We start from the raw sequence: 18,074 nt of genomic DNA on the forward strand, positions 1-18,074 counted from the left end.
TGGGCCGCATTGAGCGAAGAGGAATTGTCTTGGGTCGCATACAAAATATGTAATACAATTAATGAATATAAGTAACAAACTTCCTTTAAAAGTTGACAATCTTGTGGGGCCAAGTTACTGGCTGTCTAGGGTCGCACACATTGATGCAAGCCAATGCCTGTTCAGAATGGAAAGTAGGTTTGGGAAAAGAAAACGAGGCCTTTTTTCCAGGTTAATAGCTCAAGGATGGTCCTGCAAAATTCTATTTGTTTTATTGGTCTCTAAATCAAATAGCCATTTTTAAACATTTCTGGATTGACTTCCAATAGAATTCAGTAGCAATCCTACATCATTCAGAATTGTCATGAGAGATTTTTTTTTTTTTTTTTAATCCCAAACGGTCAAGTTCCCCATTTTTAACTCTTCCTTTTTCTCCCTGGACTCTTTAGGTACTGCTTAGCCATACTGACTTCTCATGTCAAAAAGAGTCCTCCAGAACTGGAAACAGCCCTGCATAGAATTCGTCAGCTTCAAGGTGCAGTATTAGATTGTTTAGTTGAACAGAACTCTTATGACTACTTAAATCATAATTCAAATAATCCAGTGTGCTAGAGCATACCTTCTCCCCAATTTCAACTTTGTTGTATGGGAGTTAAGTAAACATCAGGAATGGAGTTTCAAATGACAGCCAAATTAATATTGTGGTTTATTCTACTCAAGCAAGGCAGATTAATAAGCCAGTACACACACACACACACACACACACACACACACACACACACACACTAAATATACAATGTGTGTAGCTTTATGGCTTTTCTATTTTATTCTTTGAACTATGGTTTACAAACTTTATCAAATTACTGAGTGACATAAATCTATACTGCATAGAGAATAAAGATGAACGAAGGCAATTCGGAAATAAACCTCCATTTGGTTATCAATGACAAGACACTTGGAGATACAGAACTTTTATTATACACATTAGAAAACTACAACATTACATTACTTTTTGATATAATCGCCATTCAAATTGAGGCACTTGTCATAACATCTTTCAAATTCCTTAGTAGTAGTTGTTCAGCATCAAATCTGGCCTATGGGGGGGTAGTGATGAAAAACATCCCAACGGAACTGCTTCAAAAGTTCTTGGGTGTATCTAGCGTTCTACGGGTGAGCATTATCATGAACCAACACCACACCGGAAGTGGTGCCATAGAAAATCCCGCCAAATGTGAAGATGCTAAAGGAGTACTGCAAGTGAAGTTAATGGAGCGTGGTTTGACCATCAATTCAGAAGTCTACTGTGAAACGTTACGAAAACTCAGATGAGCCATCCATAACAAGCATCAAGGCCTGCTGACTTCCGGTGTGGTGTTGGTTCACAATAATACTTGTCCGCACACCGCTAGATGCACCCAAGAACTTTTGGAGCAGTTCCATTGGGATGTTTTTGATCACCCCCCCCCCATGGCCCACATTTGGCACTGAGCGACTACTAGTAAAGAATTTCAAACTTTGTAAAACGTTATGACAAGTTCCTCAATTTGAATGGCGATTATGTTGAAAAGTAATGTAATGTTGTAGTTTTCTAATATGTATAATAAAAGTTCTGTATCTGCAAGTGTCTGTTATTGATGACCAAACGGAGGTTTATTTCTGAGTTGCCCTCATGTATATATTTGTTTTCGTAGATTTTCACGGGTATAGGTATGCAGGTCTTGGCACATTCAGGTCTTTTCTCGTGTAAAATTGAGAGTATCTTGGCGACGTTTCGACGAGGTCCCACTCGTCATCTTCAGGCTGCGGTCTTCGGCTTCGTGCTTGTGTGAGCAAAGTGTGATCGGAGCTGCCGTCTATATATATATTGGTGGGGGTTGTGGAGTGTTGGCTTAGTTGCTGTAGGTGGATTGGTTGGCTGTGTAGGAGTATTGTTTGTGGATTGTTTGGCTGTTTCGTAACATCCTGAGTAGTTGAGATGCTGGCTGTGTGCCCATTAGTCTTTTGTGTTGTAACGACCTGGGTAAAGGGTTGTGTGATGACATCCTGAGATCTAGTGTAGTGGTATCCTGAGTTCTGTGTTGCACCATCCTGGGTGGTTGGCTGTGTTGTAACATCCTGAGCTTTGGCGTTGTAGCCTCCTGAGTTCTGTGATGTGATGTCCAGGGCTGAAGGCTGTGAAGTAACATAGCGGGCTTTGGTTTGGCTCCGAGTTTGCGGTCTAGCTCTGTGTTCATAGCGTGTGTCCGTTTGCTTTGTGTGGGGGTCGGAGGGAGGTGCAGCAGCTGGTGATGTCGTGGTTTGGCTTCTGGATGGTGGTTGCATTTCGTCTGAGGGATGGGTTTGGGCTTGGGTTTGGGTCTGGTGAGGGTGAATGGTGGTAGCGTACTGTGTTATTCTGGGTCCGGTGTCAGTTTTCGTGGCTAGGACTCGTTTGTTGATTAGGGCTAGTTTCCAGATGTCTGGTAGGCGGGAGGTATCGTCACGTGGAAGCCATCGAAATAGAAAAACACCCCCACAACATGAATAAATGTGACGATACCTCCCGCCTACCAGACATCTGGAAACCAGAACCGGACCCAGAACAACACAGAACGCCACCACCATTCACCCTCACCAGATGGAGATGATCTTATTTTGGGGGGGGGGTTCATTCAATGCCCAGTCACTCAAAGCAAGGTACCGATGAAGTCCAAAGTATCAGTTTTCACTTCCTTCCCCTCAAGATATCTGCCAGGTTAAAGGCATTCCCTACAAACCCTATATGGAAGAGGATAGGAAAAAAATAGCAGGAATTGATAACTGGCAGTTCTGATTCAAGGATGTAATCACTACAAAAGGAGAAAGCACTTCAATGTATTTATCAGAGAAGTAATCTCTGCATTGCCTATTAGCAAAAATAGCACTCTTTTGCCCAAAGTTAGAGTTTGCTCTGTTTTTTCTGGGTAAGGTTTTGCTTTTTCAGCATTGAATTCTTGAAAACTGAACCCATATGGTACATGAAAACAATGCCTGGCTTTTAATTAAAATTAATCTTAACAGGACAGACGTCAGAAACAATTGGATCTGTCAGAGTAGAAGAAGCATTGAAATACCTGCTGTATCTGGTGGATGTCAGTGAACTGTATGATTATTCATTGGGGACATATGACTTTGATTTAGTCATCATGGTTGCTGAGAAGTCTCAGAAGGTAGGATTGGATCCTATTCCCATTCCATTGATCTTGATCTAGCTAAGTTATGAGAAAAATTGCAAAAGGCATTCAAGAACTGCCACGACCACCACCACCGCCACTCAATCTCTTCAGCGTTTGTAAAATACAGAAACTTGTACATTAAGTGCAAGTCTTAACAATTACCTGTTTTTCAGATTTGCTTGTTCTGTTGCTCAGCCACGTTATTCCATTTCTTTGGCCATTTGGCTGTTTAATTAGATTGTCAGCAATGGCTCATTCTTCTGGCTGAATGTGCATAAGAGAGAGAGAGAGAGAGAGAGAGAGAGAGAGAGAGAGAGAGAGAGAGAGAGAGAGAGAGAGAGAGAGAGAGAACGAGAACACATTTGTAGTTTCCATAATATCAAACGTACCAGTGTGGTGTCATCAACAAACCATGTATGATTTCATAGCTAATAGAATAAAGTACAGGCAGTCCTCGTCTTACAGTGGTTCATTTAGTGACCGTTCAAAGTTACAACAGCCCTGAAAAAAGTGACATGACTGTTTTTCAGTTAGGGCCTTTCCAGCCTCCCCATGATCACGTGACCAAAATTCAGTTGCTTGGCAACTGGTTCATCCCAGAGTCACGTGATCCCTTTTTGCAACCTCCTGACAAGCAAAGTCAATGGGGGAGCCGGATTCACCTAACAACAGGGTTGCTAACTTTTCAACTGCAGCGATTCACTTAACAACTGAGGCAAGAAAGATCATAAAATGGGGGCAAAATTCACTTAAATGTCTCACTTCACAACAGAAATGTTGGGCTCATTTGTGATCGTAAGTGAGGACTACCTGTGTCCACAAGCAAAATGAAGAACGAGAGAAATGGCTCAGAAAACAACATCAAATGTGTTTGTAACAAGTAGCAAAAATTAGAGTTTGGTGCCCCCCCCCCCTTCATGCGAAGATAAGCATGCTGTTGCAATGTTTTTTAACTACTCTGGCAATTCAGGCCTAATACCGGTCATTTTTTATTTATTTATTTGCAGGATCCTAAGGAATATCTTCCGTTTTTAAACAAACTTAAGAAAATGGAAATCAATTATCAGCGATATTCAATAGACAAATATTTGAAGCGATATCTGAAGGCTCTCTACCACCTTAGTAAATGTGGTAGGTACATTGGAAATGTGACCCCACCCCACCCCCCCCAGACAGAAAGTCATGAATAAGCAACACTTTTTTTTTAAGCATTATAATACTGCTTGGAAATGACAGAAAATGCTGATGGTCAACCTTTTTTGTAAACGTGATGGGGAAGTCACGGAGGAAAGGCTCTGAACCCATGGAAGAGCACGTACGCTGCCCATCGTGCTTTAGGGAAGGTTTTGAATCAGCTCGCTGGAAACTGTGAGGAGAGAATTAGTAAAGAGGGAGGAGATCTTTTCAGGCCAATTGGTATGTTTGGAATATTGAGGATGGATCCCTGTAGCGGACTCATGCATTAAAAAATGGTTGCCAGGGAGATGTAGAACATAAAACCCCATGAATTACAAGATGAGTCAGCTCCCCCAGTTGCTTCTAGCTTCTTCTTTGTTTAAAAGATCTGGGGGGGGGAGGGGTTAATGGATAAGTGGTTGCCAAGGGAGATGCAAGCAAGTAATTTGAGCTTTCCAAAACCACAGGTCTGATATATTTGTACTATGCAGTCAACTAGATTTGAAAAAAAGAAAAATAAAAGATTTAAAGTATGTACGACATGATTCGGAGTGCAAACTGTTGAAACTGTTTCCTGGATTGGGGCAGCTTAAAAGTTGCAGTTTAAAATAAAAGGGTCATCCCAGTGAATCCAAACTGGGTCCCACAGACCTATGCAAAGCTTTGCCTCTTCAGTGTCAGAAGAAAATGTCTGTTGTTTTTCTCAGGCTCAGAACATTTTCCAGAGCTCCTAAATTTGGTGGTTGACCAGAATTTGTATAAGGAAGCCCTCAAGCTCTATTTGCCAGGCACACAAGAATACAAGGTACACAAATAGTTTTCCATCCATCTTTACTTGCTGTCCTTTACCGATGAGAGCAGGCGACTGCACTCAAGTCATAAAATACACGCTGCACACTGGCAGATATCTTTCTCTGAATATTTCCTTTGTTTCTCAAACCCAGAGTACTTTCGCTAGAAGTTCCTCTTACATAAAAGTTTGGTTTGTGACTTCGGGTTCGTGTAAGCTTTTAAATGCGATCTGTTGTCTTTCGAATTAGAGAAGAAATCTGATCTGCAAAAGGGTTCCCTTAGAAATCTGCCAGGGATTCCTCATTAAAAGGTTTCATAAAGCAAAATGAATCCTCTGATAGTTTTTCCATGCATAGTGTTGCATCAGTCTTCCCCCCGAATGTGCAATGGAAGGACTAGCAAAATGCAAAAACATAGCTCTGGCAGACCTTCAGACGCTTCCCAATCTCGCCTACACGTAGGGTAGGTAGCCTGTGCAGCTCCTTTGCAGATGAGTAACAGAATGCTCACTTTTCAGTTCCACTTACACATCTGCCCATTGTCTAGAAAAACAGCCAAGAACAATCAGCTCTTTGATTTGAGACAAGGCCTGGGACCCTTTCCCTGTAACTATATTTTGCAGACCATCAGCTATGCCTATGGAGAATATTTAATCCAGAAGCATCTCGCCGGACAAGCCGGGCTGATCTTCTTCCGATGTGGTGCCTTTGAGAAAGCTCTGGATGCTTTTTTGATCAGTGGCAACTGGCAGCAGGCCCTCTGTGCAGCTGCTGAACTTTGTTACACTGAAGACAAGTTGGCCAGCCTGGCAAGGAGTATGGCAGGTGAGCATCCATGTTATCCTAAACCTCTCTCCAAATTTGGCATCCTCATGTTTTTATTTGTATTATCTTTTTACTGTTTATTTTCCTTTCCAAAAGCATAGAGGTGGTGGTTAAAAATGTTGTTCATTCTTAATAGATAGTACAGTTGGCGTGCACGGCACTTGGCAGAATCATTTAAGAACCAGAGCAAGAAAAAGAGGGGAATGTACTCTGAGGAACTCTGGGAAATTGGGGAGGCCTGGAAAACAAAGATAAATATCTGCAAACAGATGAACCCATTGCTAAACTTGCAATTAGTTCCACGAAGTTAATTTTGCTTGTATATCGATCAACACATAAAAACTCATTCAAACTGTGACATAGCCAAAGGCATCTTACCTGTCATGTCTTATTTATTTATTCATAGATTTATATGGCTTTATATGGCTGCTGTTAGGTTTATATATGACTCAGTATATGACTCAGGGCAGCTAACAGTGCTAAAAATGATAAAAGCATATGCGAAAACAAAAATAAAAACCCGTAGCAGACAAGGAGTTATAAAAAAAAAACAATTGCAGTCAAAACAACCAGGAGACGGGGTTCATTACACACCCAGGGCCCCAGGCATGAATACAGAGCCAGGTTTTCTTGTGCAAAGCTTACAGGGATGGCCCAGTCTGATCTCCAAAGGGACGATATTCCAGTGAGCGGATGCCAAGACAGAAAAGTGTCTTTTCCTGGGGCCTGATAACTGGCATTCCCTGCCCTCTCTTGCCTGACCAGATAGGACAGGTAGAAACAGCCGGAGAGAGATGGTCCCATAAGCAGTGCTTTTTTTTTCTTTTTAAAAAAAAAAGGTGCTCGAACTCACACACGTCATACAACCTGCCTTGCCTACCCTACAAGGTTCCATCCAAAAAAGGTGCCGGAACTCCGTTCTGGGTGTTCTATGAGGAAAAAAAGCCCTGCCCATAAGTAATCTGGTTTCGAGCCATGAAAGGCTTTAAAGGTGACTACTAGGACCTTGAATTGCACCTGGAAGCATACCAGTGGCCATGCAACCCACACAACAATGGTGTCACATGCTAAAATACAAGACCCACTAACTGCCTGTGTCACTATACAGCAGCGGTTCTCAACCTATGGGTCGGGACCCCATTTGGAGTCAGTCGACCATTTCACGGGGGTCGCCAAGCAAGGCTGTCCGCCATTTTTTCCCCCCTTTTCCGGTGGGTGCCTTATCTCCCTTGGGCTGGGCCAGCTGATGGCCCATCCGGTGGTCGGCCTGCTCCGTCTCTGCCACTTGACAGCTACGTCTTGGCCGGCACAGGGGGCAGCACCACGCATGCGCAGCGCTCCCGGACAGGGAAAGTCCTTGACTTACGACCGGTTGGGTAATCCTCGACTTATGACCGGTTTAGTCCTCGACTTACAACCGGTTGGGGGTCGCAGCATTAAAAAGGTTGAGAACCACTGTTATACAGGTAGTTCTCGACTTCCAGCAGTTCTTTTAGTGACCGTTTGAAGTTACAATGCCACTGAAAAAATGCCATTTTTCACACTTGATGACCATTGTAGCATCCCCGGGATCACGTGATTTACTTTCGGACGCTTGACAACTGGTTCATATTTATGACAGTTGCAGCATATCCCGGAGTCACATGACCACCTCTTGCAGCCTTCTGACATGCCAAGTCAATGGGGAAGCCAGATTCACTTAGCAACCAGGTTACTAACTGAACAACTGCAGTGATTCACTTAACAACTGTGGCAAGAAAAGTGCTAAACGGATAAAACTCACTTAACACACTTCTCAGTAACATACATTTTGGGCTCAATTGTGGTCGTATGTTGAGAACCACCTGTACCTGCTGAAGTTTCTGAATGCATTTCAGTGGCAGCCCTAGGTAGAGTTTATGGCAGCGGTCCAATCTAGAGATCACTAGGGTATGAGTGACCTTGAGGAAAGCCTCCCAGGGGGTCCACAGGAACCCATTTATCTCCACCCGTGACGGAAAGCTTGGAAATTATAGCAGAAAACTACTTCTGTTTGGTCCTTCCCAAACAGCAATCTTGCTTGACTTCTGAGGATGTTATTTAGCACTAGCCAAGTATGATATGGGGCTCAGGTGTTGAGAAAGAAGATGCACACTCTCTTCAGCTGATGTAAGCCACCATCTCTAAGCCTCAGCAACTCTTTGAACCAGCTCTCTTCCTGGGACTGCACAGCTGAGGTAGAGCGATACCCCTTTGTGTACCTATTGCCAAAGTATAAGGATAGGGATGAGTGATTGAGGAGCTACATTTGGTTCAGAGGCTAGTGAGACTTTTACCAACTTGAAATACTACAGAAGCACCACATCTTTGCTTCTCTTTTAGGAGAGAAAAAAATGGCCTTTTAAAAATCTTGCTTTCTCTCTCCTGAATACTTTCCTTCTTTCAGGAAGACTTACTGAAAAGAGAAAATATGTCGATGCAGCAGTTCTTCTGGAACAATATGCCAAGGTATAGCTCCTATTTTACTCCCTTTCATTTGTTCTGTTTCTGATCCGCTTTTTTATCTGGAGTTTTCCATCCATGCGTGTGTCTCTCTCTCTCTCTCTCTCTCTCTCTCTCTCTCTCTCTCTCTCTCTATCTATCTATCTATCTATCTATATATATCAAACCACAATGATGCCAGAATGATGACATCATCACCCAAGTGCTGTCATTCTGTACTTGTGGCCCAACATTTGACACGGCTATATCAGTCATAGTATTTGCATCTGTGACATTATTTCTAGAGTCCTATTTTTCTGTCATTATTTCCAGAATCCCATTTTCCCTTGTATCTTTAGCCTGGATTTGAAAATAGAAAGTGAACAGTGAGCAGCAGCAGGTTGCTTCTTCCCCCAACAATTAGATGTAAATTGAAACACCTGCAGCTCTGTCTTCTGTTTGTAAACACCATGATTTTCCACCATGTCTCTGGACAAGTTTCCTATTGTGTAGGACTCCCATATCCTCATCTAGCTACAGCCAAATGTATACACTTCAGAGTGTTGAACCCTGCTGCTTAATGGCACCAAATTTATTATGAAAACCTCTTCATCCATGCCACATCTGTTTATGTGACAAAGCTATCAGTAAATGACTGACAATGTAAGTATTGCTAAAGTATTGCTAATTGCTATCCTAAAGATTTAACCCACCTCATAAAATTAGCTCAATATCTCAAAGTCCTGTGAAGGATACCAGATAAGAGAAAAACAAGAGCTGGTTCAGGCATGTATGGCTAGAAATAGATTTAATTAGAGGCATACCTCATCTGAGGCTCTTGAATGGCTGAGTTGATGTGGAAAGATAGATACATTTGGAACAAGAAGTTATATCTGCTCTAGTTGTTCATTGATGCAGAATATTACCTGCAGTGTAGTGATAATGCTATAGGAGAAAATCACAAAGTATGAAGAACCCCAAATAGAAATAGAACGACTGTGGCAAAAGAAATCAAAGATGATACCAATGGCAATAGGCACCTTGGATACATCCCATGACAGTGCAGGAGCCCTCTCCCTATAGATACTCAAATGTGGAAACTCAGTATTACATACACTCAATTAGCATTGACTCTAGAGCAGGGGTAGGTAACCTTGGCTCTTTTATGACTTGTGGACTTCAACTCCCAGAATTCCTGAGCCAGGCATTGAAGTCCACGAGTCATAAAAGAGCCAAGGTTGCCTACCCCTGCTCTAGACCATCCCGACACAGTTCATATGGTTTACATGAAATCATCAGGTTCAAGTGCATTTACTTCAAATATATTCCATTTCATGAAAGTTGATGTATACATATGAACCTGCTCTTAAACATATGAATACTAGGAGGTGAAGCAGAGTACTCACCGTGTATTAGGAACACTACAGACTGCTACTTTTTCTTTTCTGCTAGCAGGATTCGAGAGAGAGAAATATTTGATTAGTTAGCAAAATGGCCATAAATATTTGATTTACCCTCTTCCAGGACTACGAAGAGGCCATCCTGCTTCTTTTAGAAGGAACTGCCTGGGATGAAGCCTTGAGAATAGTAAGATATTCCTGAAACTGTTGAATTCTTTCCGTTATCTGTTGGAAAGTGTTGTGTTTTTTTTTTTCTCAGAGAGGTTTATTGTTTTGTTTTCCATTTCAGATTTACAAATATAACAGGACTGATATTCTAGAGACCAACTTCAGGCCATCTTTGTTGGAAGGTAAGGCTGAAACCTGACTTCCTGAGCGCTGATACGTGCTTGGAGGTATAATGAGATTCAAATTAGGGAGAAAGTGTGTTGGTCTGAGATAAGGACATATAAAGGGATATTGCAGAATTTTGTCTCTGGGCACAAAGAACATCTAAACTTGATCTTGATTTTTTTTTTCATTGTTCATTGCCAAATCAAAGTTTTTAAGGTGTCTGCTCCAGCTGCAGATATATAATTTTCCTTTTACTGTGATCACCTCTCTAGCTCAAAAAAATCATTTGGCATTCTTGGAAACAAAGAAAGCAGAATTTTCCCGCCATCGCAAGCGCCTTTCCGTGGTTCGAGAGCTTAAGCAGCAAGCCCAAAATGAGCTTCTAGGTAATGTATTTCAATGGAATTGTGTTTTGTGACACTAATTCATAGAAAGCTCCTTGTTGGTGCCTTAAGAGAAGAGCAGGAACTTCAGAGACTACTTCAGCAAAATAATAGAACTTCACAGTTTTGATTTCTACTAGTTATGAAGTGCTACACCAGTGAGATTGTGGGGAGGCTGGGAAAGCAATGGTAAGACCACTGATTTAAACATTCAGGAGATAGCCGTGAATCAGTTGGCAACTGATCTCATACAATGGCAGTTTAGCCTAGATGGAAACAAATTGAGGAAGAAGCGTTTTAAATCACTCAACAAAGTATTTGAACTAAAGTTGTCAGGAATATCTGCCATACATCCAGAGGAATAAGATGCTAGACTAGATAGAACTCACTCATTCATTCATTCATTCATTCATTCATCTTATTAACTAAGAGATCAAAGTTCAGATTGCAGTTCTGAACATTCCACATCAGGGATCACTTCACATCAGGGGCCATAGGTCTACTCTTACCTTCCCCCTTGGTTTCACCTTCCTTGGATGCACCTGAAACATTGCAGAATGTTTCTAAAACAGTCCAAAAAAGTGCTATTGAAATGAAGTAGTGAGAGGGGAATTTATTTAGCGGATAAGATGGGCATGTTTTTTCCCCCTTTTATTGATCAAAATAACTCATTTTTGCAGATCACAAAGCGTCAAATTGTCCTGAATCGGATCTCTTTTCTGATACCAGCAGTTTGGTGACAGCCAGTGACACAAGTTCCAAATATACTCACAGTAATTCAAGAATATCTGCGTATGTTACTTTGCCTTATCTTAGCTTTGGTGTACAATAGTTTGACTGCCATTCATGTCCCAAGTGGAAAATTTTGGAATTTCATTGATCTCCAGATATAAAGACTGCCTTTCTTAGATCTCCCTTTCCTACCTGGACTCCACTGGGAGATTGATAACCAAACAGGCTGCCAAGCAACTTCTCTTGGCCCCTTAGAGGCCCGCAACATTAATCATTAACAGTAAACATTTTCACCTGCAAGAAAACTAATTTTAGAATTTTGAATTGGTAAGAGTTGGAGAGAGAAAATTTCACATGTTAAAAAACAATCTCCTTTAGGAATTCAGTATAATGTCGTAAGAGAATATGCCATCTATAAGCATGAAATCTTTTTACTGAATCTATTATAAAGGCTGACCATATATGAAGAAGTGTTGAAGTGTACGGCTAATGACATGCTTCCAGTTCTCAGATCATGGGTGTACAGAGAGATAACGAAGAGACAGGGATAAAAATAATTCCTTTGTTGATGCTGTTGCCATTAATTGGAATCAGAGATTACATTTCCCCAAAAGAGAAGGACAAAAAAATGCTTCAGTCTCTGGCAATAATCGCAGTTAATAGTGAAACAAGAAGGAAAATGGATAAATTTCATTCCAAACTTTACACTCAGAGCTAATTGTTCTTGGCATTGTAAACAAGGCTCTTTGAACGAGGTGAATTCATATATATGAGAATGTGAGCAGGCATTTCTCCAGTTCATTAAAGTAGCTATTTTTTAGAATGTGAATCCACCCACTTCAAATGATAATCTGCTTATCTGCACAGTGTAAATCGGCTTCTTTGTGACTACATATGTATTCAGTTTGAATCTCCTTTATTTTCCCTTTATAAAAATCAAAACTTGCTGCCCATAGAAAACAAGCATACTAGCAGAAAAGATTTTATCCTTCTCCTGATGTGCACCTTTTCCATTTTCAGAAAAGGAAAGGGGTTTGCATTTGGAGGGAGCAGAGCTAGCTTAAGGCGGTCATCTTGTCCTATAAATTCCATCTGCAGTCTAAAGTAATACAAACCAGGCGTACCATTTTAGGATGAGACTTCCATCATCCAATTTAACCCGTGTGCAAATGCAAAAATACTTACCAGATCAAATGTTTATAAGCTGTCCCCCCACCATCCCTTTAGTCTCTCTCTCTCTACATTTCTCCACTGCTACCTGGTCAGCTCATTTTGCAGATGCTGTTTGTTCTATTGTAGACGTTCCTCAAAGAACCGTCGCAAGGCAGAACGCAAGAAACATAGTCTGAAGGAAGGAAGTCCCTTAGAAGATGTTGCACTTTTGGAGGCTTTAGGGGAAATAGTTCGGAATATTGACAATTTGAAAGGTTAGTTGCAAAGGTTGGTTCTTCAAATTTTGGATCTGGCTCAGAAAAATAGCCCTAAAGGAGATCAGGAAAAGAACCGATGGAGATGTCTAAAATCAGAGCCTGATGGTCATGTCTAGAGAGATTCCAAATGTTAATCTTTACCAGTCTTGGGGTAATAGGGAGTTGCACAAAAGGCTGCCTTCCTCACCAGATGAGCCTAATTACCAAATCCACATATCTAAACCAAGTTTGTAGATGGGATAACAATTTGTGAATACTTAACCGTTAATGCTAATTTATTTACTTATTTGTTTGTTTATTAGACTTTTATACCACCTTATTACTTTATAAGCAACTCAGGGTGGTGAACATACCTACTATTCCTTCCTCCTCCTATTTTTCCCACAACAACAACCCAGATGGCTTTCACGCTTAAGGTGGGACTAGAATTTACAGTCTCCTATGAATTCTTCACCATTACTCCAAACTGGCTCTCATTTCCTTCTTGCTTTTAGAATCTTCTGATAATGATAGTAGTCTTAAATAATCAGATTAATCTTTTTAAAAATGGCTGCAAATGAGCTATTTTTTTAAAAAAAAAAAAGAGTGCTGAGGAGATAAAACATAATGATAGTTCTCACTCTCTTGTCTTTTCTTGCACTTTGGTTCTCTTTTGCTTGTCCTCGTTCCTAAATATAATCAGGCCTGTAATCACTACTTTGATAGCAGAACAGCATAAGAGAAATGGTGCACAGGGTCGCGTTGGCTTAGCAGTTAAAGCAGTGGTTCTCAACCTTTTTAATGCCGCGACCCCCAACCGGTTGTAAGTCGAGGACTACTCAACCGGTCATAAGTCAAGGACTACTCAACTGGTGTAGCACTGTTTGCAGAATGGGACTTTTGGCGGGCTCAGCAGGGCAGAGACAGCCTGGACAATTCCTATTGGCTTTTGAAAGCCAATAGAATTAGACTCTATTCAAGAGAGTCTATTCTATTGGCTTTCAAAAGCCAATAGAATAAAAGGGAGTAGCACAGCTAAGGAAAAGGGGAAAAAAATGGTGGACTGCGTTGTTTGGCGACCCCCGTGAAATGGTCGTTCGACCCCAAATGGGGTCCCGACCCACAGGTTGAGAACCACTGAGTTAAAGACACTGAGCTTGTCAACTGGAAGACTTGACAGCCTCTGTTCAAGACCTGAACGCTGCGCAACAGGGTGAGCTCCCATTCATTGTCCCAGCTCCTGCCCACCTAGCAGTTTCAAAGCAAGTAAATGCGAGTAAATAAATAGATACCACTTCAGTTGGAGGGTAACAGCATTCCACGTGCCTTTGGCATATAGCCAGGCGGGCCACATGACCATGGACAATGTCTTCAGATAATTCTGGAAATGAGCGCCATGCTCACATATAGTTTGCTTCCCATTCATCTCAACAACCCCTGAACTGCTGGATAGAATGCTGGAACTTTCTTACTTATTAGCCCTGTCAGCCGATAGTGTTATTTTTAGAATGTAGGACATTTCTAAATACGCTTTCCAGAATGTCCCTAGAGGAACCAAGCCCTATAGCAATCTCCAGGGCTGTTGTTCTGAAATCAGTGAGTTTAACCTGATAGATACAGCTTATACCTATATCTCTGAAATAGGGGGGGGTCATTATTTTCAACCTAGAGGGCATGGAAGAAAGAGGTTTATCTTCTCTGGGTACCCTTTTTTTTTTTAAAAAAAATGCATTTTTAAACTTATTCGAGTGAGATCTTTTTTTCTCCCCAAGGTGAGATACACAGCATTTTAAGGCACCTAGTCCTGTATAGCTATGATGAGCAAGCCCAGGAATTGCAACAGGCCTTTGAGGATACCCTTCACTTGATGGAGAGCTCCCTGCTTGAAATCTGGAGCCCAGACTTGCAGCATATCCCAGCCAACCCAGTAAGACATGAATTCTAGTATGTGCCCCATTGGTACTCTTACTGGCACACTGTATTTACACTGTTTCATTTTGAAAAAAAGCATTCTTAAGGAGATCGCTTTATTTGAAGAAAAATCAGTTGCAGGAAAGGTATTCACCAGGAGTGTATCCATGAGGGGGGAGGGAAGGTCAAGAGGAGGCAAACGACAAAAACAGCATCCAGTTGCCTGCTTTACTCTGGATATGCACTGTGATATTGCATGCATGTACAAAATGGGAAGAGCTTATGGTGCAACTGCATATGCCACTACTTTGGCCTGGGGCAGGGGTAGGCAACCTTGGCTCTTTTATGACTCGTGGACTTCAACTCCCAGAATTCCTGAACCAGCCATGCTGAGGAGAAAGGGAGAGGTTTCCAATCTGAGCCATGCTGGCTCAAGAATTCTGGGAGTTGAAGTCCACGAGTCATAAAAGAGCCAAGGTTGCCTGCCCCTGGCCTAGGGAAGATATGGTACCAGTTTAGGTTCTTTACTCTCATTGCATTTTATTTTTAAAAAATCATAGCTGTACCTGATAATGGGTTGTTGTGGGAGTTAAATTTATTAAGGATAAGACCCAGCTATCAATAATGTGTTGTACAGCCTAGTACATAGCAATTTTATTTACCTAATTTCTTTTTAAGAGAATGCCATTTCACAGGTTTGTGTCAAGAAATTTGTTACTGCCAGGGAGATGATGTATATATGAGGGTAGGTAGTCCTTGATCTATGACCATTTGTTCAGCAACCGTTCAAAAATATGATGGTGCTGAACAAATGATGCTTGAAGTTCTGTCTGTCCAAGCATCTCTATATCATATGATCACAATCCGGGCACTTGGCACACCCCTCATCCACCCATGCCATACCTCTTGCACTTCCCTTGAACTCTTGCGCACCGTCATTGATCTTCTCCTACACACCCTCTCGCTTCCTCCCCCACTTACCCGCCCCCTGACCTGGGACTTACAACTTCCTGTCAGCTTCTCCACCGATTTTGGTTGTGGAAAGTCAACCAGACGTTGCCTCATCTAACAACAATGGGATTTTATTAATGACAGCTACTGGGACGCAGGGTTTTTTGTTATTAACAACGCAGTCACCTTATATGACTATCATTTTAAGTGTGGCCCAATTGCTATCATGAATCAAGGACTACTTGTAAATTCAAAGCAGGTGCAAGAGTGGGTTGGGAAACAAAATCAGGTTATAATTCTCCTGTTTGTTCCATAGGGAAAATGATGGTTTTCTGGTATTGTTATTTTAAATAAATCAACGTTGCTAATTCCTTGCAATTTTAGATCCTGGGTCCCAATTCCACTGCTAATAGCATAAGTGCTGCCTACACGCAACAGAAAGTGATGTCTCCCATAGTATGCGGTAAGACAGATCATGTAGTTTACAAATTAATTATAATTTAAATGTGTGTGTATGTGTGTGTATGTAAATGTATGTGTATGTTGCACGGAACCTGTTACTGTCTTAATAATATCAACTTACCATGAAAAAAAGTTGATTTTGCCCATTTACAATATGAAATGGAATTGGAAACCAAATTTATTTAAATTATTTATTGAACTTTCTATTTCACAGCAGTGACTGAGCAGCATACAAATGAAATATTATCATCAGCTCTTCAAATACGGCTCACTTTTGGGTTGATCATTCTGGCTTTTTGTAATTCTCAGCTGCTAAAAACTGATCAAAAAAATAAAACTTGCCCCCCCCCATTGCAAGAAAGATTACTTTATGAAGTACGGAAGGAGATTGCGAACTTTAGAAATTGAGCAAAACCCTTCCTTGCTTACTTATGCGCCTCGCCCAGGGTCTAACATTCGAGTTTTGAACCCAGTCCCTAGATATACAGTAGTTACCATGAAGCATGCCATTTAGGAAAGCTCAGAACTGAGCTTGCTGTTTTAGGTAGCAAAGGAATAAAATTTTAGTTTATTCTTCATTGATTTCAAGTAGCAGACAAAGCATAGGACTATTTTCACAGTGATACGTTTCTTTTTATCTCATTTGTGAGGTTTTGTTAATTTTTTTTGTCAGAATGCATATATAAGTATACTGTAATATCTGTTCCTTTTGCTTGTTTGTTTGCTTATCTTATTTGTAGGATTATCTCTTGCTTTTTCTTTCTCTTAGATCCAGAGGTCTTTATTGCTCCCAAACTCAACAAAAACACTCAGTGGAAGCTTACTCTCCTCCAATAAACTCAGTTCCACAGCTATTGTCGGGATGAAGATCTCTGTACAGGTAGTCCTCACTTACCAACAATTGGGACCAGGAACTCCATCACTAAGCGATGCAGTCACAGGATGTGATGTCAGTTGACCATGCCAACTTACCGCAGCAGTTCCAGCAGTCCCAGTTGCCATCAGTAGGTGAATCCTGCATTGTCACAGCATCCTGTGGTCATGTAATCACTATTTGTAACCTCCTGCATTGACTTTGCTAACCAGAAGCTGGCAGAGAACGTTGCAAATTCTGTAGGACTCTGCAACGTCATAACTGGGAGTTGGTTGCTAAGCACCCAAATTGTAATCATGTGACCACCAGGATGCTGCGATGGCCATAACCATGAGGACTAGTCATAAGTCCTTGTTCAGCCCCGCTGAACGAGTGGTTATTGAGTGAGGGCTACCTGCATTTAAGTACTGTTTCTCATCATGTAACCTTTAAGTGAGGGATGAATTGGCTCACAAAGCAGTGTAAATTCACCTTGCCCCTATGTATATCTGATCATGGGCTTCCTTCTACTTTTTTTCTCCCAACATAGTCCTTTATAACCAGATAGCAACCACTCAGCTTCTGTTATTGTAAATTATTTTTAATATGTTGCTTTGAACTCTCCAAACTCTTTTTTGCAGTTTAATATCTGATCTTTGGAGATTTTAAAGCAGGGCTATCAGTAGCACTTTAATTTTTTAGGGATTTTTTTTTAAAGATATACAACTCACTGTAAGATTTTTATTAATATATTAAACCCTGTTTTGACAAATTGAATATTGATGGAGCATTTTTTTCTGAAAAAAGGACAAAGACGGGGGTTAATAAAGTTTTGTTGTAACTTTTTTCTTTGAATCTCTCACTTTTCATTTTCTACATAGTGAGACTGTCATAAAATACTGGAGCACTTACTGAGTACACGGTCGTTTTCTGGAAATAGAGTTTCCGGTGACTGAATCCGATATATGAGCAGACATGTTCGTGTGGGAATATTAATCAGTGCCTTTTTGTATTTTTAATAAAGGGTGCATATTACAAATACCGTGGATTGCAATTTCATAACTGTGTGCAGCCTCTAAAGAAGATTTATGCATGGCCAACGTGTAAGTTTGCCATTGAAAATCTGACTTTATTTTAAAAGAAATCTCACAGCTGCTAAAGTTGCTGGGATATAGTTAAAAGCATATGGCTAGCGCAAGGCTGAGGGTTAAC

General features: G+C 41.1%; 1 protein-coding gene across 3 annotated transcripts in view; it reads left to right on the top strand.

Moving 5' to 3' along the window:
- The window catches only part of ELP1 (elongator acetyltransferase complex subunit 1), a 46,123-nt gene that overhangs the window by 27,055 nt on the left and 994 nt on the right, over positions 1 to 18,074 (top strand). The window contains exons 24-38 of one of the 3 annotated variants that reach the window (XR_005555544.1): positions 429 to 514; positions 3,022 to 3,170; positions 4,184 to 4,307; positions 5,060 to 5,157; positions 5,767 to 5,968; positions 8,394 to 8,455; positions 9,953 to 10,015; positions 10,118 to 10,178; positions 10,434 to 10,547; positions 11,225 to 11,336; positions 12,576 to 12,703; positions 14,458 to 14,612; positions 15,932 to 16,010; positions 16,779 to 16,889; positions 17,887 to 17,965. Coding sequence is in view for 2 of the 3 variants with exons in the window: in XM_039333679.1 (XP_039189613.1) it covers positions 429 to 514; positions 3,022 to 3,170; positions 4,184 to 4,307; positions 5,060 to 5,157; positions 5,767 to 5,968; positions 8,394 to 8,455; positions 9,953 to 10,015; positions 10,118 to 10,178; positions 10,434 to 10,547; positions 11,225 to 11,336; positions 12,576 to 12,703; positions 14,458 to 14,612; positions 15,932 to 16,010; positions 16,779 to 16,846 (1,501 nt within the window). In the remaining variant the exon portion in view is untranslated. Of the gene's footprint in view, positions 1 to 428; positions 515 to 3,021; positions 3,171 to 4,183; positions 4,308 to 5,059; positions 5,158 to 5,766; positions 5,969 to 8,393; positions 8,456 to 9,952; positions 10,016 to 10,117; positions 10,179 to 10,433; positions 10,548 to 11,224; positions 11,337 to 12,575; positions 12,704 to 14,457; positions 14,613 to 15,931; positions 16,011 to 16,778; positions 17,640 to 17,743; positions 17,861 to 17,886; positions 17,966 to 18,074 lie in introns of those variants that run through there. The other 2 variants (XM_039333679.1, XM_039333678.1) reach the window with 2 other exon arrangements.

This window comes from Crotalus tigris, unplaced genomic scaffold, assembly GCF_016545835.1.
Source record: "Crotalus tigris isolate CLP2741 ecotype Arizona unplaced genomic scaffold, ASM1654583v1 scf7180000024506.7606697, whole genome shotgun sequence".
NCBI lineage: Eukaryota > Metazoa > Chordata > Lepidosauria > Squamata > Viperidae > Crotalus > Crotalus tigris.